At 34.7% G+C, this 23,435-nt stretch overlaps 1 protein-coding gene across 1 annotated transcript in view; it reads left to right on the top strand.

The window, feature by feature from the left end:
• The window catches only part of LOC136025093 (F-box/WD repeat-containing protein 7-like), a gene marked incomplete in the record, with an annotated part of 48,714 nt that overhangs the window by 14,121 nt on the left and 11,158 nt on the right, over positions 1-23,435 (top strand). The window contains 8 exon segments of the mRNA XM_065700816.1: positions 3,851-3,981; positions 6,961-7,138; positions 7,979-8,188; positions 11,828-12,049; positions 15,729-15,890; positions 16,959-17,138; positions 20,332-20,513; positions 22,647-22,872. Of these exon segments, the coding sequence (XP_065556888.1) occupies positions 3,851-3,981; positions 6,961-7,138; positions 7,979-8,188; positions 11,828-12,049; positions 15,729-15,890; positions 16,959-17,138; positions 20,332-20,513; positions 22,647-22,872 (1,491 nt within the window).

Genomic DNA, 23,435 nt, shown 5'->3' with positions numbered 1-23,435 from the left:
AAAATTGAACAAGTTGAACAATAACACTCAACACATTGAAATTATATCTTCCATGCTTCTAAAACTTCCTCTGTTAACTTTCTACTGCAAATAATTAGGTTATGTTTACATGGAAGAACCCTGGAAGAAGCCTCCAAAATACCTGGAAACAGGGGTGCATCCCTATGAAAAAAAACTAGTCATCAAATTCTCCAAACTTTGGCAGTTACTCATAAAATGTTCCAGATCATCCCCATACTCACCACAAAGAGGGCAAGCACACTTAACTCCCAAGCCATCTTCGTCATACACATCCCAGTGTCTTCTATGCAGAGGCACACAATTTGCATACACCTACAACCAACACTTAAGCGCCCTCCATAGAAGGTTCAGCCTCAAATAAAACTCATCTCCATACACTACTGTAATCTGCTTATAAAGTCTGGGGGTACTTAACTTCTCAACACCATTAAGCCAAACCTAAATCGCCTGGTCCCAAAAGCGCAGTTCCAACATACCACGAAAATCATCAAGTTTACCATGGGGACCCTGAACCTCATTCCATGTCAACGAAAAGCCAGCATTATCCAGTAGGACTTTGACCTGTTTTGGCCATTTTGCCTTTTCAGAAGAATTCAACGTCTCTTTATAAACCATCTTTGCAAGATGGCTATTGGGTAAACTTGATATCTGTAAACAAAACTTAATCATCTGTATAAGATAAGATCTATTGTAAAAAGCCTGCAGGCCATAGCAATACAGTATACACTCTACAAACAAAGCTCAGGAACAATATACAACTTTAGATAATATAAATAAAAAAAAAGAGCAACAAAAAGACAAAAACGAAACACACCAAACTTCAACATTTTAACCAATAAACACCAATCATAATAAAATTAAAACCCTAAAAACCGTAACAAGCTATCCCCTCAAACATGACTCCCTAAGCAAAGAAACTTACACAACTGTTTAATAGCACATGCATTCCTCTCAGCCATCCGCTCAATTAACCAGCATTCACTCCCGAACACTCATCCAAACCATGCATTCTGCAACTCAGACTGCTCTTCACATTCGGAAATTAAATAAATGCTTATTCACACATCCACACATAGTTCAAAAATAGGGGCCAGTCACCAGCCTAGACTTTCCCAAAAACTTTCTTCTCTCACCTAAATCCAAACTATCCCTTCTTACCAACAACAAATTCTTCAAATCCTCTTTATTCAACCCAGAATTAAAATAAATCTCCTCCTTTTATTACTCTTTAGTTGGGGAGTAAAACCTCAAGACATAGTTTGGTCCTTAAGAGCTTGTCACTCTTTGATTTCTTGGTCATATAGGGTCCGCTGGACTTCCTTCCATACTGGGACGCTTTCAACCATTTGGCTTTTTCCTTCTTTTCACATCTCTGAAAGGCCACAAAGGTCCAGTATTTTTTTAACCTAATTTGGCCACGAATCATGTCTACTATCCTTCAAGCTCTCCAAATAAGCTGACTTAAGAAGCCAAACTTTAGGTAGCCTAATTATTTTCTCCCAGAATCTCACCATTCTAAACAGCCTAATACTCCTTAAAGTAAAAAGCCCCAAATCTCATTTGGTGCCACTGAACTAAATGAATCCTTCAAGCCTAAAATTCTCTTAAAATTACTTAGCTGAACCACTTCTAGCTTAGCTGCTTTAGCAGAACACCAAACCTCAGAACCCCAATGTAGACTAGAAGCTGCTTTTGTTTGGAAAACTCTTCTCTGGATCCTCATGTCAGCTAGCTGACCTAAATTGCTTCTCGAAAGCATATTTATGAGCATATTACCCCTTAAATTACAATCTTCTACATATCTAGACATCCCCCAAACTGCACTAAACTTAACACCCAAATAAACAAAGTCTTCTTTAACCTTTAGCATCGTTCCTCCAAAATTAAAACCAACCTCGGAATCAACATCCCCTTTGCTTCTAAATACTAATATTACGGGCTTCTTAGTGTTCAACTCTAAATCCATCTTTTCTAAATAATTTTTATTATATCTAATTGCTTTTTAAGATTGTCTCTATTATCTGCCACTAGAGCTATATCATCCGCAAATAACATGCATGATAGCCTAATCCAGTCAAAAGATACATAGGGCTCCATCACTTTTCATAAAACTTTCTAAATCATTAACAAACAAGGAGAAAAGCCTAGGAGATAAAGCGCATCCTTGTTTCATACCCACATGAGACGTAACCAGCCTAGAAAGTTTTTCATAACCTTCACAACAAATTTCACCCTCAGGTACATATCTGCTATTATTGCTACAAAACAAGACGGCAAGCCTATTTCTAACAGACTTTCAATTAACAATCTCCTATTTACTGATTCAAAAGCACTTTTAAGGTCTAAAAAAATAACTACGGATAGCTGGTTATTTTTCCCTCTAGCATATTTCCTTCTCAGTATATTGGAAGGAAAAATATGGTCGATGGTGCTGAATATCAATCTGAATCCCGCTTACATTGGGCTAAGTATTTCCTCCTTATCTAACGAATCTCTTAGCATAAATTCTAGAACCTTACAAAACAGTTTACTTACTACATTTCCCGTCAAGATAGACCTACAATTTACATATGCTGTTAAAGGGCATGGCTAAGATCCAAATCAGGAACTTCCTTAAAATCAAAATTACTGGCCAAAAATTACAAGATGCAGGACACTCTTTATCCAGTTATCAGTTAAAGTTATTTCATGCTATCATGAGTATTCTCAGAGTCACAAACATTACATGAGAAAAGTAAATGGCCTTCCATATGCGCGGCTTCCAAAATTGGTCCCTATCCTCCGCGGTTTTCAATCCTCTGCGCTAATAAATCTGAAGAAGCCTAATCTGGGGCTACTGACAAATGAAACCTCTTGAAAAGTACAGCCAAAGCAAATAGGGATTTTTTAACTCCATACATACTAATTTAATTACGACTGGTCTGAATTTCTGGTTTCAAGGTAAACGAAAAACATCTTTGATATCTGTCTGCATAAACCTGGCGCCTCTTACAATTTCATTTAAGCATCTAAGAACGTCCTCTTTTCGATTAGAATCTCGTATCTTTAGATGAAAATTGTAATCACACTGCACCTTTTTTGATTTCTATATTATATAGTTCTACCCTAACATGTATGTTTATAACTCTATATTATATAGCTAGATATGATTAGAACAATATCTAACTCCTTAAATGTTGCAATTAGTGTTTTTTATTACTATTTTTTTTTTTTCACCTTAAAATTTTTATTCCAGCACCCAATTTTAAGCGCACGGTAGACGGAAAAGGGTAAATGACTGTGCGGATCCTAATCCTTGCCACTCATATTCTCAGTGGAGTCTCTGCCACTACCATTTGAAGATGAGTTGAAACCACTTAATTGGTCAGCTTGCGTAGTTTCATTGTAGCTCTCAGTAGTGTTCTTACGGACGCTGCGAATTCCGGTTTTGTGAGCATTGTCGGAACCAATGATCGTTTCCAATCTTCTCTTTGATCCCAGCGGCCAAACATTTTGCGTATTTTTATCAGGGCAAGCCCTGTCTTTGCCAGTGCTAGCTCCAAAGTTCGCACTTTGAGAACTTTGAATTTCCTGTGCTTGGCGATTAACTTGATGGGTCTTTGAAGTGGATACAGTACTGTTTACAGCCCTCAATTCTATCCTCTCAGTAACTAGGTCATAATAAAATGTTTGACCTTCTAGGTCATAATAAAATGTTTGACCTTCAATCAAAAGGCGTGTCCTTCTTAATTTAACTTCTTGTATTGTAATTGATGCTAAAATAAAAATAGTAAACTACGTGGTTTACTGTTCTTTTATCTTTTTTTTTTATCACTTTCTTGTTTTACAGTCCTCTGGTGGATTTACATGTGTTGATGACTTGAAAAAAATCCGTGGATTTAGTTCAAGACTTTATGATCTGAATAGAACCAAGCTGTTTGTCACACCATTGGTACCCAAGCGGGGGAAACTTCGGCAAAGGTGAGTCTTCTCAATTCTTTTTTTCTATTGTTCGAAAATATGTATGTGTATGCGAAAATAGTATGTGTTCAACAATAGCCATTAAACCTGGACTAATTTTGGCGACATCCTTGAAGATCTAAATCAAAATATTGTTCGATATTGGGCAGCTTTATTGTTTTAATTTCTTTGTCCATCTTTTCTTCTTCCCTTTTATCTAATAATTAGGTAGCATACATGTATCCATCTATTCTTTGTTTTTTGTTTCATAGGCTAGCCTTATGTGCACCAGACAAACATTTATGATATGAACATAATGTATAATATTGATAAATAATTAAAGTTAAGTGTTTATTCCGGAATATGAAAAAATTGCGTTTCCAGGACAAGATTTAGTATGTCCAACTCTCCGCTAAAAACTGTGGGTGGTAGGGGCAGCTAGTGTTCGAGAGGCTACTGGGCATCTTTATGCTCAGTTATATAAATTAAAAATCTATGTGGTATTTTGCCTTCAAATATAACACTCTAGTTGTTTCCTGTGTACTAATTCGTAAAACCATTTGATTCTACACCTATCACCAAGGGATTGCTACATAAAGTCACGATGATATTGCATTATTATTCATATTGTTGCGCAACTAATCTCATTAAAACGCATTTCCTACCATAAAATGTATCAGAAACAGATAAAAAGTAAAGAAAAAGCCTCCTAACACTGAAAATGGGATGAGGAGGAGTGAGGTGTATTGGAGGGACCGCTTGTTTGTTTGGTATATATATATATATATATATATATATATATATATATATATATATATATATATATATATATATATATATATATATATATATATATATATATATATATATATATATATATATATATATATATATATATATATATATATATATATATATATATATATATATATATATATATATATATATATATATATATATATATATATATATATATATATATATATATATATATATATATATATATATATATATATATATATATATATATATATATATATATATATATATATATATATATATATCAAACATCTTCCATAGATGTTTAGATGTCCAATATAAGGATCTTCCATACATTGGAAGATCTTTGGATGATTCAGCCTCATAGTTTGACACATTCCCTACGCCAAAATGGATCATAGATATTACAAGGTGCAACAAGCCAGTCTTTCTGCATAAACGAAATTGTTGGGAGAGTGATATTAGAGGTATTATAGGCCCACTTTAGTTCTTCAATCATTCAAATGGAAAACCCTCGCGTGATTTTTTTTCAAAAAGCTGTAACATGCCTACCTTTTTACCAAAAATTTCGTTTGAAGAAGGCGGGAGACCGATGACAGATGGATTAGTGGCTCGTTTTTCACTTCTATGCTGTTTTTGAAACAGATCAGATCTTACTTCTTTTTAAGCAGAGCTATTATCCTGTTGGTGTTTTTTTTTTTTTTTTTTTTTTGTTCATTTTTTTTTTTCATGGTTGTGCACAATAAATAAATTGTCATCTCTTTGAAGATTTCAAAATGGTATGTCTCTTAAACGAATTTTTGCGCATAAAAAGACTGAGGCAATATTGATTCATTGGCTGTCTTTTAAGATTTTTGATTAGTGGAAAAGAAAATATATATTGTATCTCTCTTAGTTTAAATTTTGATTTATTGCTATGCGCAAACTTACTATTATCATTACTAAGAAAGGGGCAAAGAGAAACCTCAAAAAATATTTTGTAGAGGGAGAATTTTTTAAGCTAAGAGGCGCATTTGATGCCATTTCTCTGCTTCAATCCAAAACACAGAAAATAGAATAGCATACTTAATCGAAATCACAAACAGAAATTACTTGTAAAAGTAGTTGTCAGTACTTTTGAACCTGTAGGAAAACACTCACTTTTTAAATCGCTATATTTTGAAAAATTTAAGGTGATATTTAGATGATGAAGTCAGAGAATCGATACAAAAGCCTTTCCCGGAATAAATGTGCGCTTAGATCCTCTGAGCATCTGAAAACTTCAGGGCTTTTGAACTGCAAATTATTTTAATTAAAAGTTTAATCTAATAGTATAATAAGGAGCGACATATGTGATAACTTTATCTAGTTCTACCTTTTCAATAACTTTTACCGAGTTTTATAGAACACATTGATTTAGCTTTTCGTTGAGGGATTGCTTTTTTCCAGTTTTAAAAGAAAAACTGGTTTTATCACATGTACCAAAGCATAAGTCGCTTAAAGATTATTTTTTCTATCACTTTGCCTAGAAATAGAGTAATCGTGATAATCTAATATGATAATATTAAAGTGTAATCTAATCGTAAATCTAATTTCTTAACCTATCGTTGATTTCATCCTTGTTTTAACGACGTGACTGTAAGATTATCCTAACGTGGGACGTAATTTTACTTGTCTTAGAAATTTTTCAACGAGCAAAAGATTGTTACTTTTAGCTTGAATTTACAGGTAAAACACCCTAAGAATAGCTGTGGTTACAAAGCAAAATATGATCGCCAATGTCAAAAGTACCAGATAAAGCATTCTAAGTCTTTTTAAAAATGTTGTTTTTTTATTTCATCATAGAAATTACAAATTTTCAAGCCTAGGTCCTCACACTACAGTAAATTTCCCAGATAATTCCCTGGAAAAAGATAATGAAGAAAAAAAAAATCAGAAACTCGAATTGGAAGCGGCTGATGATTAGGCCGTGCGAGGGCAGAAGTTTGTGAGAAGATTGCCGAAAATTGCGAGAAGAGGGAACAAGAAAAAAAAATTCCCTTAGAAGGTTGAACTTAAACACTGCCGATTTGCTATTCTACCGTGTGACCAGATCTGACTTAACTTTACACTTCTGATTGAAATATACCTCCGTGAGAGTGCTTTGCAAATAGTAAGACATATTAAGTTTTCGAATTATAGGTATTTTTTTTTAATTTATCTCACTATCATGTTTCTTATGTTATTTTTTCCATTATTTAGGGAAAAGTCGAGACAGAGTTCAAGGATTCAAGTATCTCAGATCACTCCAGACGGTACTCCTGTCCCAAGACAAAGAAGATTGCTTCCAAGAGCAAAAACGAAATCAAATAGTGAAGAGGAAAGTGATTCAAGCACAATACTCGAAGAGAATACCAGCATAGATCTGAGTTGTCGCGGGGTAAGAAATGATGAATTTGTGTCTATGATTAACTTTCTGGTTAAAAATTAAAAAAAAAAAATTAATATTCTATACAAGTTGTGACAATTCTGAGGAAACATCTTATCCGCGTACCCTACTCATATATGATAAACGAACTGAAAGGGAGAGTTATCCTCCTTAGTTTTAAAGAGTAGCTTCAAATAGCTGCTTTGTTTTGTCTCCGAATGGATTAGAAGATAGCCAAATTGAATTACTGATCAAGCCTTTTTATAGATGTCTCTTAAAATCTTGTTGATAAGAGAATATACGCAAATAACTTGTATTGACTATCTTTTACATTTATTTTTCATAAGAAGGTACAAGCACTTTCCAATGATAAAGTGAAAAGAAAGTCATAGACTATCAGGGAGCAAAGTCCCTGAACAATTACTTAAAACGAATTTTTTTCGTTCTGTACAAGCAGAAAAAGTAGTTATTCGAGAAAAAATTATATTCGGAAGCAAGTTATTGTCTGTCGGGTACCACAAGGGACTTCGTGAAAATATGTCGTTTGTATTTCGTTAATTTTTTCGTACAATATTGATTTTTGTATAATGTTTTGATGTACACAAATATCTTTTATATTCTTATCTGGTCATAGAATTGTGCTAATTCCTTCTGTCTCCTTGATCTCTATCAAATGAAATGCAATTTTACATAAAGGTGGACATAATCTTTTGTCCGATTTCCCCAGTGTATTTCCGTCTTTAGCGAGAAACAAATGATTATTTCTATAATTATATTATATCTATAATCTACCTAGAAAAAACCTGGATTCTCCTCATCTCTCCTATATTGATTTTATTTTCACTATTTAAGACAAAACGAAGGATAGAATATGGGTGCCAATCAGCATTATGTGAGAAAAAGCTCTGCTCAACTGCCAAAAAATCAGCGAGCTCTAGAAAGGAGATTCAGGATCATCTAGGTAGAATTCAACCCCCGCCTTCTGCTCACGCTTTGCATGACAGAATTCCTACAAAAAAGCACCCACCTCCAGAGCTCGATGGATGGCTCACTGTCTTCCAAGTAAGTACCATTCTTATTGCTTACTAGTAAGTTCATAGTCAAAATTAAATTTTCTTGGGGATATATTAAATTAAGTTGTAGATTTAAGTGTCATCCCTCAATTTTTTTCAATTTTCAAAATGAAAGTAAAGAGCGAGATTAAAACTTGTATCGAACAGACATTACTCTGTTTACGCTAAAGTTTAATAGCGCGTTACTGAATACGCTTTAACGCGTTAAAAGTTTTACACGAACACGCTTTGAACGCGAAGAAATTAACACACTTTACTGAAGTCGTTTATGAGTGCAACAAATGTAGTTAATTGGTAATTGTAAGCGCTTTATTTACCAGTTTCTTTTTGAAACATTTGAACTGAAAGTTTTATTGTTTAAAGTAAGTGCACATCAATAGATTCTTCTGTTCTTGAGGTATTGTAAAAACAAAGACAAAAAAAACTTTTTATTCCATTCTAGTAGACCGCGTGTTTAAACAATTTGACTCTTTCAACCAAGAAAAAGTCAAACTTTAAAGTAAAGAGCGGAGAGTCAAGGAAAGGCAACATCGCTCGTATACGGAATAATTTCGTTGTAAGTTTTAATGTTGCTCCTCGCTTTCATTAAAAAAAAACTTTTTCTATATAATTTTTGTTTCTTTGTAATGCCGTATTCAAGGTTAACCTAAAATTAGGAAGGCTGTTTCCGCTTCGCCACTTTTTAAATCGCAGTTTAACTTTTAAAAGAACAATACTTCGTGAAAAAGAACTCATTTGGTGTCTTTGCTTTTCGGAAATAAAGTTTAATTTTCCAAAACAAACTGTCATCTTCACAACGAGAGGGGGGCTTCCGGACTTTAATCATTCATAGTGGACGCTGCATCGTAGATTCATCGATATATATATATATATATATATATATATATATATATATATATATATATATATATATATATATATATATATATATATATATATATCCTTATATAATAAAGGGAGTCGAGTGTTCAATTCCCTTGGATATTCGATGCAATATTCAATCGAATATTTATTCAACTCTTCTGAAACCCATCCCATAGTAAGTTTGAAAACATGGGCCTAAAAGGCTTTTTTGAGGCTTAGGTACCCCTTCCCATTAGGGAATATGTTATCCAACTCCATAATACATGTTGTGTAACTATTCTATACTTTATAGGCTGAAAGATCTGTGTTAACGGTTCATTTTTAGTGCATTTATATATAAGGAAAAATTTTATACCTCACCCCAGTGTAGCTCCTGAGACTAATTACATAAAAATACAAGTTTTTCAACTGAAAGTAAGGAGCAATATTAAAACTTAAAATGGATATAAATTATTAGGTACGTGAGAAGAGTAGCCCCCTCCTCAATATCTGGCTCTTCACGCTAAAGTTTTGGTATTTTTAAAAAGCTTCTTATTGGTGTAATTAAACAGACCTTGTCTTTCAGGAGTCGTTCTTTAAGAATTGGGACAAAAAATCAAACTTTAGCGTAAAGAGTGAGGTAATGAGGAGGGACCCCCCACCCCCACATATGTAATAATGACTGTTTGTTTTAAGTCTTAATGTTGCTCATTAATTTCAGGAAAAAAAATTTTATTTAGTTTCTAATCGTTTTTTAATTAATGCGGGTAAACCTGGCTCCCCCTCCATAGGCAGTTCCCTTCCCCTCCCTTGGAAAGCTCCTCCCGTGCAAATATATCCCTCCCCCCGCTAGGAAAATTCTATTATCGTTAAAAATTTCTTGCGATCGATTCCGCCTAAAAAAAAAATTTCTTTGCATACTTTTATTTGAAAAAGACTAATTTTTTATTTTTTTCAAATTGTGCCGGAAATCCCCCCTTAGGTGGAAAAGTTTTCCTCCAACCACCTCCCCTCTCCTAGTGGAAAGTTGTTCCCTCAGAAAATTCCCCAGTGGAGAATTTCTGGTGTAGAAAGCCATGGAAAGATCCTCTAGACAACTCCAACCCGTTGAAAATTTCCCGCGGACAATTATCCTTAATATCCAAATGTAAAATTGAGCCGGCAAAGAGAAAGTAAGACAAAATAATTTCGTATAGGAACTCTTGCTACTTCCTCCAGTTTATGATTTTCCCTTGAAATTTCCCTCTCCCAGAAACACCGCCCCTCCTGCAGGAAATTCTCCCCGCAGAAAATCCCTCTCAGCAGAAAATCCCCACCCCCCTCGAAAATGTCTGTATACGTCCCAATAATAAATACTATACGTAAACAATGGCCAAAATTAATAACTTATAGACCTTTCCCTAAGGATTCCTGGGGGGGTGGGGGTCATGTTATCCCCACAGGCAATGTTGCTGAACCTCTTAACTATCTAAAAATTATGATCGGGCGACTTAGGGGAAATAAGGTAGTGAGAGGGAGGCTATTTGCCCTCTCAATCTCTTAGTGGTCACTAGAACTTGTAATTTCAGTTCGAATTAGCCATCTACTGATATTCTAGAATCAATGGTTCGATTGGATCACCCCTGGGAAAAACAAATAAACACACATCTGTGATCTTTCTTCTGGAAACTAACAGATAAGAGCTTGAAACCTCTATAAACGGGTTATCTGATATGCTGAATCTGATGGTGCGGTCTTTATTAAGATTCATTGATTTTTGGTAGATGTTTGCCCCCTTTTTCGAAAATTATGCAAATACTCTCAGGTTCGTAGCTTTTGATGGGTAACACTAAACTTGATGAATCTTGTATATTTGGAATCATCATAATAAGTCAATTCTGTTGATGTATCTATTGACATCATAGTTGCGTTTTTTAGAGTTTCGGTTTCTTACTTTCGAGTCACTTCTTGGTTACAGTTCGTTACCAAGAACTCTTTGATTTATAAGAACACTCTTTCAAAAATGTACGACTGCTATTCTCTGAAAAAGCAAGAAATTTTATATTTTGGAGATAGTGGATTATGATTTAACATACATGTTGAACTTTCATCAAGATCATTTCCCTTTTTTGGGAGGGGGGTTTAACCCCTCTTTCTTAAGTTTTGAAAAAATTAATTTACTGAAAGCCTCTGAGAATCAACCTGAAAAATTAATACATTTTGCATGTTCAAGACCAGCAAAATTATTGGTTTTTTTTGTTGCTTTTACTATAATCACAACTTTGTTTTTTAGAGTTCCGGTTTATATTGACAAGGGTTACCCTTTATTATTAGTTTTTTATTACAAACTGTTTGATCAAAGCTTTTGGCGGGTAGCATCAAACTTGATGAGTTTTAATATTTAAAATTGCCATAAAAAGCAGTTTATTTGCTATACACATTGTTATCAAAACTCCTTTTTCAAAAGTTTTCGTTACTATCACGTTCTATCCCGCTCATTTTAAAAGTGTATTCGTGTAAACAATGAATAGACAACTAATGTATTTATCTAGCAAAGAATTAGTGCTTGATGTTCCTTTTTAATAATTGAGGTCACAGAGGAACGAGTTATGCTGTTTGCGGTGTCTTCATCGAGTGGGTTTTTCTATTCTCAAATATCTGGAATTATCTCGTCTTGTCTTAATTATAAGTAGCCTTCTTCTTTTTTTCTCAAAATAGCCAAGATTTTTTATTGTTAAACATTATTCCTTTTTAATAAACCGTACTATTCTCTTAAAAATTCACCTAAACTTTTTTCTTTTTTCAGAGATGGACCAATGCTGAAAGGCTAATGGCCCTTGATCGACTGATCGATGGCTGTGAGGCGACCCAGGTTCGTCATTTAATGTCTGTGATAGAACCCCAATTTCAGAGGGATTTCATTTCGCTGTTGCCAAAGGAATTGGCCTTGTATGTCCTCAGCTTTCTTGAACCTAGAGATCTTAGCCGAGCAGCACAAACATGTCGTTATTGGAGAATCTTGGCAGAGGTAATCACTTCATTTCCTTTAGTGTTTTGTACTCCAGTTAGGCCAAATGGTCTTTTCTACAGGCTGCTAGCTCTATAAACTTCTTATCTTGATTCATTGTTGGTTCATTTAAGTCTTTGCTTAGGTCTTTGACAGTTACCGAACTAACTTCATCATTGACTGCTAAATTTTGCCGTAATTTGGACAAAAGTAAGGAACCGTGCATTTTGCAGGAACAGTGACTGTGTGTCTTTTTTTTTGCTCCATTTTGTTTTTTACACAAGATCTTTGTTTCGGTAGTTAGGGATTCTTACCACTACTATTGCTACTAACATCTCACTACAACGCCAGGCCTCCTTAGCTCCGTTGCGTACGCTCCTCCTCCATCTCAATCCATGCAAAGGTTCACTCTTCACCGCCTCACGTGAGGTTTCGATTTCTTTCAGATTCTCCCCTATGACCTTTTCCTATTCCATTCGAGCACTCTTGCTTTTCGTTTGGCTCCAAATGGACGACCAAAAGCACAATTTGTCATCCTTCATCTGTAAAACGTGTCCTAGTCATTTCAAGCTTTCTTTCCAAATTAGCTTTCTATAAATAGAAAGCTATAATATAAATAATTATTATATATATAATTATAATAATAATTATAATATAAATAATGATTTTTATAAATATAAAAGCTATATATATATATATATATATATATATATATATATATATATATATATATATATATATATATACTAAACTATAATATAGAAAGAGAAAGCTATAGAAATTTCTATATATCCAATATAGCTTTCTTTTCAATAAAGCTTTCTATAGCCCAAAAAGTGAGATCGAGCCAAATTTTCCAGACAACTTATTGTTTGACAACAGTCAGACATTTACCTAAGACGATTCTTCTGGAAAAAATTCTACAGATTTTCGTCTGGCTTCGAAGCGCCCAAGTTTCAATAACATACTAGATCTTAATAATGCTACCCAGGTAAATGAACCTTGCTCGATATTCTCTATACCTAACGATCACCTCTTTATCTTCATTTATTCCTAGTCTAAGTGACTTGGTTTTCTTAATATTAATAGTAATGCTCTTATCCCTGTTGTAACTCAAGCAGGGACTTCTGACAACTTTATCTGCGGGGTACAATATAGGACAATAGGTGCAATCTTTTTTTTTATCTAAGATTTTAGAACTGATTTTAATTGTGTTTGTATTGTTGAATCTAAATGTGAAATAATTTTTTCTTTATTAGCTCCGTATTTTTCGACAAAATCACTTATCATCCAATTTTACTTTTGTCTTTTTTTGCAGCAATTCAATTGAAGTAATAGGACTTATGAAATAAATAATTATTTTGCTGTATTTCGATCTAATATTTAATCTAAATTCTTTCCAACTAAAGATATGGTCTGTCTGTTCCTTGGATTTGGATGAAATAAGTTAGTTTTTGTTTCTTCATTTTTTGGTCTTCGTTTTCTGTACGTCACATATAGCAAGCATGGTCTTGAAGCTATTTACGTGAATGTTATTTATGTTATTAACTTTTGATTTTTAACGCAGATATTCAGTAAATCTTAAGTAAACCCTTTGCGACAGTGGAATACCAGGAAAAGAAAAGGCTGAAATTTGGCATCCTAATCATTTGGAGAGAAACCAAAATGTGCTTCAATGTCTGCCTTTTCTGCCTAGTAAATTTTACTGGAATACAGTAAGAACCATCACACCTGAAATTGTCGTGATTTAGACTCTGCAGTACGCCGATCCTTCATTCAGCAGAAGTAGTGATTCCAAACTTTCACTGGCTACCGGAGCTCTGTGAGAACATATATGATCCCTCTGATCAGCATTCTAATGCTACTAAAGGTGGCAGTGATTATAATAGAGATCATCAGTTCCTCCCTGTACCAATTGAAATATGCCTCAGTTCCTATTGCTCACTCAAAAAAGATGGCAGAACAACATGACGCCACAGCTTTTGTCCCGGAGGAAATAAACTATCCTGAATATCAGTGAGTGATTTATGCAGACTTGAAAAGAGTAAACTTTCTTCTTTGGCAGCAAAGTGGTCACACCAAATACCAATGCTTCCTACGCCTCTTCTGGGATAGCAGAGACGGAACACATCACTGGTTTAGAAAAAATTGTCTTAAGAGAGAAAACATGGACATTGGAGAAAAGAACATTGCTAACACTCCCTTAGTTTCACGATATATATGGGGGGGGGGGTACTCTCTCAGTTGAGTACGGAAAGAAAAATCACTGCAGGAATATTTTATGACCCACAAACAAGACAACTGATTGTAGACGCTGACTAAGTTCCATGAAGGAGGCTGAATGAAAAGCCTGAACCATATTTGTTTTAGTTATCCATAATTTTCTGGGTAAATGCAAAAGTGAAAACTACGTTGGAGTAATGAACAAGATGCTTCATAGTTACAGATCCTTTTGGTATAATTTGAACATTAAGATGCGCTATTTATATAGCCACTAAGACTGTTTTCCTGATAATTTTGAAGACACTAGCGAGAAAGAAGGTGAAATGTTTCACCAGGATATTAAAAGCACGGAGGACTGCTACCAAGAAGGATGGGATGCCTACATGATTCCAGACTATTGCTGCAATTTAAAACAGAAATTTTCCAAAATACATTCAACAATGCCAAGCGAAACAAGTTTCCGGATGTGTTCATTGTGTCGTTGATGTAATTTATGACTTTTTTTCTGTTTCTTTGTATAAAACCGTTTGCTGTGAAATGTAATAAAAATTGAATGTTCAATCACTTGTTTTATCCAGGAAATCGGAGCATGAAGTTCACATGAAATCACCCCAAAAAAAAACTTGTAACCAAAACGATTGTTGGTCTGGTTATAATATAAAACCTAAATACCACAAGCATAGGTTATGAATGGAAGAATGAGAGTTACTGCTAAGAGTTTGATTCGCTATTTACCATCCACAGCAAGACTTGCCTCCGGGGGAGTCTCATGGGCTTAAACTTCGCCTTGACATTTACATTGCAGTTTTTTTTGTTTGTTTGTTTTTTTTTGCAAAAATTTTACTTATAAGAATATTAGCCGAAATTCTTTCTTTGTGCTCAATTTTTTTTTGGAGAAATTTCCGAATTTTTAATCTTTCCAGGAATATCGTAAACGTTGCTAGTGAGCGTTTTGCGTGATCTTTAAATTATCTTCTGGAGATTATAATATTAATTTCCAAAAGGAACGAATTCCAAACAATATTGTTTAACAATAAGATAAGCTCATTTTTTTTGTCTTTTTTTTACTCTTGTTTATTTACCTTTTTATTGGTAACATGCTTTTAAGTTGAACATGTGTGTCTTCCTGGTTTCCTCTAGTTTTGATGGTCCCAATTCCCGAATTATTGTTAATTTAGTTACTTAATACTAAATATTATTACCTAAAATTGACTTCGGAATACATCCTTTATATCAGTATATAAGATCCTGGTAAAGAAAAATGATTTAACCCTTTATTTAAGGGAAAATGTGGTTAGGTTTTCTGTTTAAGCTGTGTAATCTATTTGAGCTGACTTATCAGTGAGGTAGATGGGCTTTTGAGCTGATAAGTATCTTAAAGTTCTAATTATTCAAATAACTTTCAAAAATAACTATTCAAAAAACTAAGGTTTTTATTTTTACCCTCATTTTAATTGCTATTTTTCCTTATTCGTAGGATAATCTATTATGGCGGGAAAAATGTAAGGAAATTGGTATAGAAGATTTGTATGAAATGCAATCTAGGCGGAGGAAGTTACGCACTGGATCAACTCTCACGACAACTCGCTCTCTTCATGATTCTGGATCGCCAAGACCTCCCAGTCCATCGCCATGGAAGGTTAGTTGTAAACTCCTAAAATAGACATATTCATTAGAATATCTAAGAATGTACAGTCAATTTGTTCTTTAAAATAAACTGACCTAATGATCTTGCCTTCATGGCATAATTTGGAGTTTATTGTATATTACTGCTGCAATATAAATGTTTGTCAACTAGCTAACAATGATTGACAAAAAAGATGACAGTTTTAATAAAAAAAAAGACAATCAAAATAGAATGCATAATGAACAAAGCCTTAGTGTTTAATGCAAAGACTTCAAATAAAACAAATACTTCGCAAAATAGCCTCATAGGGGAAACCTCCCATTCAAAGATAGAAAACAAAACCTAGGAATTGCAGACACTGATTTGCGTCATGTTTGAAGTAGCCTACAGTTTTGTGTGTTTGATGTACTTGTAATCTTATTTTTTCATCATTTCCTCAGTCTTTGACTCAAATTGTTATCCCATCTGTGCTATATTTCTTTTTTAACCGTAACATACTTTTGTGGGGCTTCAGTCAGAATTCCAAGTAACCCGTTAATTTGTGATCTTGATTTTATTTACTTTCTGTTATTAGATAGGCTAAATCGCCCTATCCGTGTGATAAAATATAAATTTTAATAGAGAGCTGAAAAAAAAGGTCTTATGTCTTTTTTATTGTGCCAATAAACTATCTAATAAGTTAAAAACAATTCTAATTATAGCTTTTCTCTTGTGATTATTACGGTAAAGTTCCAATGACCTAAAAAAATGAATACCAGAGGAAGGGGTTGGAGAGAAGAAGGAAGATGTTAACGACATGTTATATGGTACTACTTTTCTAATTACCACAATAGAATGACAATGAGACTCTTCCAAAGTAAAGGATGTATCTTCATGTCTTATCGTGGCAATGACTTGTATAAATACTATTCCCCTTGTGGAAATTGTATCTCCAGTAAATTGAAGAAATATGAACAAAGACCACACAGATCACCAATCAATTGAGCATTAAGATCAGACCAGAAAACGTTTATAACACATTACATTGTCGGCCAAATATGGCAGTATGTTGAACTATTGTTTTTTTTTTTTTTTATATAGCTTGCATATTTGTACCAACAAAACATTGAACTGAATTGGCGTTCCCGGCCACTACCTAACCCACGTGTCCTCAAAGGCCATGATGATCATGTTATTACCTGCTTACAGTTTAATGGGTCACGGATTGTTTCAGGCTCGGATGACAACACGCTGAAAATTTGGAGTGCCATTGATGGAAAGGTAAGGCAAATTTAATTTAGTCGTGAATCAACACTGCTACCGTACTTGCCTTTCTTCTGTTTTTCCCCTAAAAAGTTTGTATATTGGTGCTCATCTTGTCGTACTCGTCACCCTTTTCCTTTTCTTTATGATGATGTCGCGATCCTCATTTTTAGAACTCGAATCTTGTAACAAATATCTGACGAAATGAGGAATCTGGAAAGGCGGTGAAGTTCTTCATATATCTCGCACTTTCAAGGGTGGGAGGGAACAGAAAATATGTGAGTGGTATGCCTGCACACTTGCGAGAATTCTCACTTCCTTTCTTTATTCGTGTTCGTTTTTACTCGCAAGATTCATAACGTCACCAAGCATGACTACATGCCTCTAGTTTTGACAATCATGTAATTCCTAGCTGTATATAAGACTAGAAACCATAGCAAGAAAATATTTTTTGCGATGTTGTCAAATAGTTCGTGGTTACGAACTGTAGTAAGGAGTGAACCGGCTCAATAGTAACCGAAACTTTAAAAAGCGGAAATTTGATACCAATATATACATCAAAGGAATTAGATTTTTACGCTGGTTTTAAACGTATATTTCATCAAATTTAGTCAAAATTTACAAGCCTGAGAAAGTTTGTCTTATTTTTAAAAAAGGGGAAACACCCCCTAAAAGTCATAGAATCTTAATGAAAATCACGCCATCCTATCTATCAAACCTCCTATCTGCAAAAATGTGGAATTTTATATTTTTTACTAGATGAAAGATCACGGATGCGTGTTTATTTGTTTATCTGTTTTGTTTTGTTTTTTCAGGGGTGATTGTATCGATCCAGTGGTCCTAGAATATCGTGAGAGGGCAACTAGGCCCTCTCCCACGCTCATTTTTTCCCAAAGTCATTGGATTGAAATTTCAAGATAGCCATTTTGTTCAGCATTGTCAAAAAATCTAATAACTATGTTTTTGGGGATTAATTAATTCCCCACAGTCCCCAGGGGAAGGGCTGAAAGTTATGAACTTTGCCCATTGTTTACAAATAGTATTGGTTATTGGGAAGTATACAGGTGTTTCAGGGGGGAGTGTTTCAGGGGTGGTGGGGCGGGGGTTACGTAAGAGGATCTTTCTATGGAGGAATCTATCATGGGGGAGAGAATTTCCATGAAGGGGGCGCTGAATTCTCCAGCATTAGTTTTAAAAAAACAATGAGTAATTAAATAAAAAAAACGAAAGTTTTTCAACTGAAAGTAAGGAGTAACATTAAAACTTAAAATGAAGAGCAACTACTATGTATAGATAAGATTTATTGCAAAAAAGCCTGCGGGCCATAGTAACACAGAATACAGTCTACAAACAAAGTTCAGGAACAAAATACAACTTTAGATAATATAAATCAAAAAGATCAAATATGAGGTGCTCGTCCCCTCCTCAATACCTTACGCCAGGGTATTTTTAGTAATTTCAAAAGAGCTATTTATTCTAATTGAACGACCTTTGTGATTCAGGGGTCATTCTTAAAGAAGTGGAACAAAATTCAAACTTTAGTGTAAAGAGCGAGGTATTGACGAGGAAGGAACCCCCTCGTATACGTAATAAAAATATATAAATATAGAAGTTAACTGTGTAAGTTAATTTTGTAAGTGACGTATATTTTTTAATAATAAAAAACGTTCGTAAAATAAAATTAAAAGTTCTAGTGGACTTTTTAAGTAACCAAGAAAATTGGAGGGCAACTAGGCCCACCCCTGTCCCCTTTTTTTTTCTCAAAATCGTCCAATCAAACATTTAGCCAAAAAAAAGTAAAATTAATATGCAAATTTCGTTTTTAATTTAATCATGAACGGTGAGCCAAAATCAAAACCTGTATTAATTTAAAAACGTTCAGAAATTAAACAGATAGAAGAAAACAAGTTTTTTCAACTGAAAGTAAGGAGTGCCATTAAAACTTAAAACGAACAGATATTATTCCATATATGAAAGGGGCTGTCCCCTCCTCAATGTCCTGCTCTCTACGCTAAAGTTTTTTATTGTTCAAAAAGTAGAGTTGTGAGAAAGAGTCAAATTTTATCGTAAAGAGTGGGGCATTGAGGAGGGACAGCCCCTTTAATATACGGAATAATTTATGTTCGTTTTAAGTTTTAATGTCGCTTCTTACTTTCAGTTTAAAAAAAAACTTGTTTTTTTATGCAATTACTTTGTAAGGTAAGTAACAGCCAGGGTTCTTGTGTTTACCATTAGTAAGGGAATGATAAGCCTTTGAAGACTGGTACCTTGTTCTGGCAAGGGCATCAGTGGTATCTCTGAAGTATCTAGAATACCCAAGTTCTTTCGGTAGTGTTGCCAAACCTTGTGTAGCTTACCGCGGCAGTTTAAGAAAGTAATAAATAATTTGTGTGATTGAAGAACTTAAGTTAAGCTTGTGTAACTTGATGATTTTGTCGAAAGATATAGATAAAACCTACCCTCTTGCTCAGGAAAATAGAAATTTTTCAAGCGAGACCTCTTTTTAACAATAAATACTTGAAACTGCTTTAGCGGCAGCTTTTTTTCATTCAAGTGTTTTTTTTTTTTTTTTTTTTTTTTTTTTTTTTTTTTTTTTTTTTTTTTTTTTTTTTTTTTTTTTTTGAGTGACAAATCCTATGTAACAGAAGTTTACGTTAGATTTGAGCCATGTATTGCCCAGCTAGTCCCTACTGTTGACCTAAGACAATAACCCGTGGGAATTCTTAAAAAGAAACAACCGTTTGAAAAATGGCCCTTTCCATCGAGTAACATTTAAACAATCTGTGAATGTTTAACATAAATAAGGTCTAAGGCAAATTATTCTGTAATAAATTTCTAACTGTAATTGAACGCTCCTTGGCACATAACCAGAAAGGTTTCACCGTTCTCAGCCCGTATTTAATTATCTTTCGATTGGCTACATTTTTATATCATAGCTGGTTCGACAAAACTTCTAATTTACAATATATAAAATACTACAAAAGCAAGGTAAATTTCAGGTTGCGTGTAGGAACAGCTTCAAGGAACCTTTCTTTGGATTAAGAGTAATGTTTGGTCATGTCATTTACTACCTGTATTACTTCAGTTGTAAAATTTCGTTACTATGTCATTTATTCTTTTTTCCTTCTTTGATGTCACTTAAAAAAGTTGGCCTTTGCTTTTACTGCGCAACTATGCCGCTATAGAATATTCATGTTTTATAATCTTTTAGTGCCTAAAAACCTTGACTGGTCACACTGGAGGTGTGTGGTCTTCCCAAATGTCTGATACAGTTGTTGTCAGTGGAAGCACAGATAGAACTCTCAAAGTGTGGAATATTAACACAGGACACTGCATACACACTTTGTATGGTCATACTTCTACTGTCAGGTGTCTACACATGCACGGTAACAAGTATGAAAGTTTTCTATTGAATTTTTTCTGCTAAGTCACTGTCTTACTAATAAACTGTTAGCCAGCAGAACAATTTGAGCACAATTCGGGTGCAAAAACTGTTATAGAAACCACATGCTATAAAACATTTATCAGAGGTATAATATTAGCCATTGTGGCTAGCCTTGCTTTGTTTTTTAAATGACAGTACAGTATAGTAAAATTTATTTTCCATTCAAAACAGTAACCTTTAAGAATATTCTTGTTAATCGTTTCTCCAAAATAATATTGAAAGCATGATTCAGTATAGACTCATCGATTATTCCCAACTATGTGGTGTTTAGGACATTTCCCAAACAAATGGATGATCTGTCTCGTGGGTTTGCTGATTGATGTTATAAAATTTAAAATAAATCTTTGGTTTGTCCTCTTTTATGTGATTAATATTTGATGAGTTGAATGAGTGAATGATGTAAATGCTTATGTTGTTTAAAATGCAACTTTCTTTTTCCTTTTTGCCTTGTCTTTCACTTTGCTTCGTTTTTTTCTTTTGCTCCACTATGTACATCTTTGTTTGTATAGATGGTCACAAATAAATTATTGATATTATAAAAAAAAGTAAAACAGTAATGGCAAGATAAAGAATACACTGAAAAAGATGAATGTTAGTTAACTTCCTTGAAAACTAAACAAAATATGAATCTTTATAATCTTCTTTCTATATGTACTCTTTTATTCAAACTGTTTGAATCATTCAAAGATTGTAAAAGAATTTTCATCCGGTATCTACGAATTATTTCAGAAAGTAAGAACCTTTGATATGCTCTTGTTGTCATTTTAAAGCCGCTTCAAATACGAGGCGTGTTTTTTAATTAAGACCCGCTTCATTGTAGACACGAGTAGTCTGCGCGCATACTGCAACGAGCATGCGTGCGTCTTGTCTGGCATGTCTTGGGAGCAACTGTGCTCAGTTTCATCAATGTGGCTAACCTTTATGGTTCTGTTCCGTGCTTTCAAAATTTTTAAGACTATCAACTCACCCACTAAGTGTGAGGTTCGCTTAATAATGCGGTTTTTGTCAGCAAGGAACCTGTCTGCTGCAGAAATTCGTCGACAGGTTTGCAAAGTATACGGTGATACTGTTATGAGTGAAAGAAAAGTGGGGAAGAGAATTCCAAGATGGCTGTGACAATATCCATGGTGGGGACCGCTCCGGTCGCCTTCTTTGAGTACAGACGGTTTGGTGGTTTCTGTGGAAGGTAGGATTCGTGAAAACAGGCACTTCACAATAGCAGGTCTACCAAACGAATTTCCTGAGGCGTCGAAGTCAGTGCTTCACAAAATTGTTTATGAACACATGCGGTTTAGGAAACAGTGTTACCGTTGGGTCCCAAAACTCTTAACAAAGGACCACAAAAGCCAAAGATTTGAGTTTGTGATGAAGTTCTTGACTCGTTCTCACGAAGAAGGTGACGGCTTCTTAAGTCAGATCGTAACTGAGACGAACAAGGATTTCGCATATCACGCCCGAATTGAAGCAACAGAGTATGGAATGGAGACTCACACTTGCCTGTAAAGGTGACGGCTAAATAGACTCTGTCCCAGCGCAAAGTCATCGTGTCGATGTTTTGGGATTGGCAAGGTGTTTTGTTGGTCAACTTCATGCAGCGAGGAACCACTATCAGTGCAGAAGCATACTACCAAACCCTAGGAAAGCTACGCAGAGCAATTCAAATCAACGACGCGACATGCTAACAAAGAGAATCGTCCTTCTCCATGATAATGCAAGACCTCGCACTGCAGGTCAAACCTGCAATTTGTTGGACAGTTTTGGCTGGGAAGTTTTAGACCACCCACCTTACAGTCCCGATCTTTCGCCGAATGATTACAATCTATTCCTCCTCCTTAAACAATACCTCAGTGGCAACCATTACAATGATGACGATGATGTGAAAATGGCAGTGAACTATTGGCTATCGAAGCAGACGGCAAGTGTTCAAACGGACCTTCATAACATCTTCTGGATTTAATCACATCGAACTCTTAAATTGATTTTAAATTGGTTGTCTGTTTTAATATGTTTTGGATCTAGTATGCCTCTTCTATATGTACTTGCTTGTTTTGACAACAACTGTAAATTTATTACTTTTATAGGGTTGTGAGTGGATCACGTGATGCTATGCTTCGGGTTTGGGACGTGACAACGGGTGAGTGCCTTCATGTGTTAGTTGGGCATGTTGCTGCCGTTAGATGTGTGCAATATGACGGTCGATTAGTCGTCTCGGGAGCATATGATTTCACTGTCAAAGTTTGGGACCCTGAGAGAGAAGAGTGCCTCCATACGCTTTCAGGGCACACGAATCGGGTGTACTCATTACAGGTATTACTTCTTTTTGACATACACTTGTTTGAAACTTATAGGGCCAAACGAAAAGCTGTTTTTTTGTGTGCTTTCTTGACGAATTTTTATGTCTGTGTTAGTTATCTGAGGATTTTTAGGAATAGTAATAATTGGAATTAGTAGGAATAATATTTTCTAATAAATTTCATCTTAAAGTCTATGACTCAGGATGTGCAGATAGAAAATTGTGCAAATCGTTTTGACTGTTTCCAAACATTTAACGGTAACTGTCATCATGGGTCTCCTATATATTTTTTTTCATACCTTGTCATACAGAACGAATGGTCGTAGAAAATGGGAGAAGGGAAGGTTCGTTCGATCCCAAATTGTTCTAGTCCCCTCTTTCTCCACAGTTGTCCTACACGGTTTAGGATCATATTTTAATGAAAATAACGGTTCTTATAACAGTCAAAAACGAAGTTCACTAAAATATAGCAACCGGGGAGAAATGATCCGTGCAAAGCTGGGGTCCAGGACCCCCATTTGTTAAAATGGTCCGATTGAAACGGTGGCTTCGTAGTATATTTCGGTAGATAGAATCG

The sequence above is a fragment of the Artemia franciscana genome, chromosome 3 (assembly GCF_032884065.1).
Source record: "Artemia franciscana chromosome 3, ASM3288406v1, whole genome shotgun sequence".
NCBI lineage: Eukaryota > Metazoa > Arthropoda > Branchiopoda > Anostraca > Artemiidae > Artemia > Artemia franciscana.
Note: the sequence above shows the minus strand (reverse complement) of the source record. Positions and strands in the feature narration are given on the sequence as shown.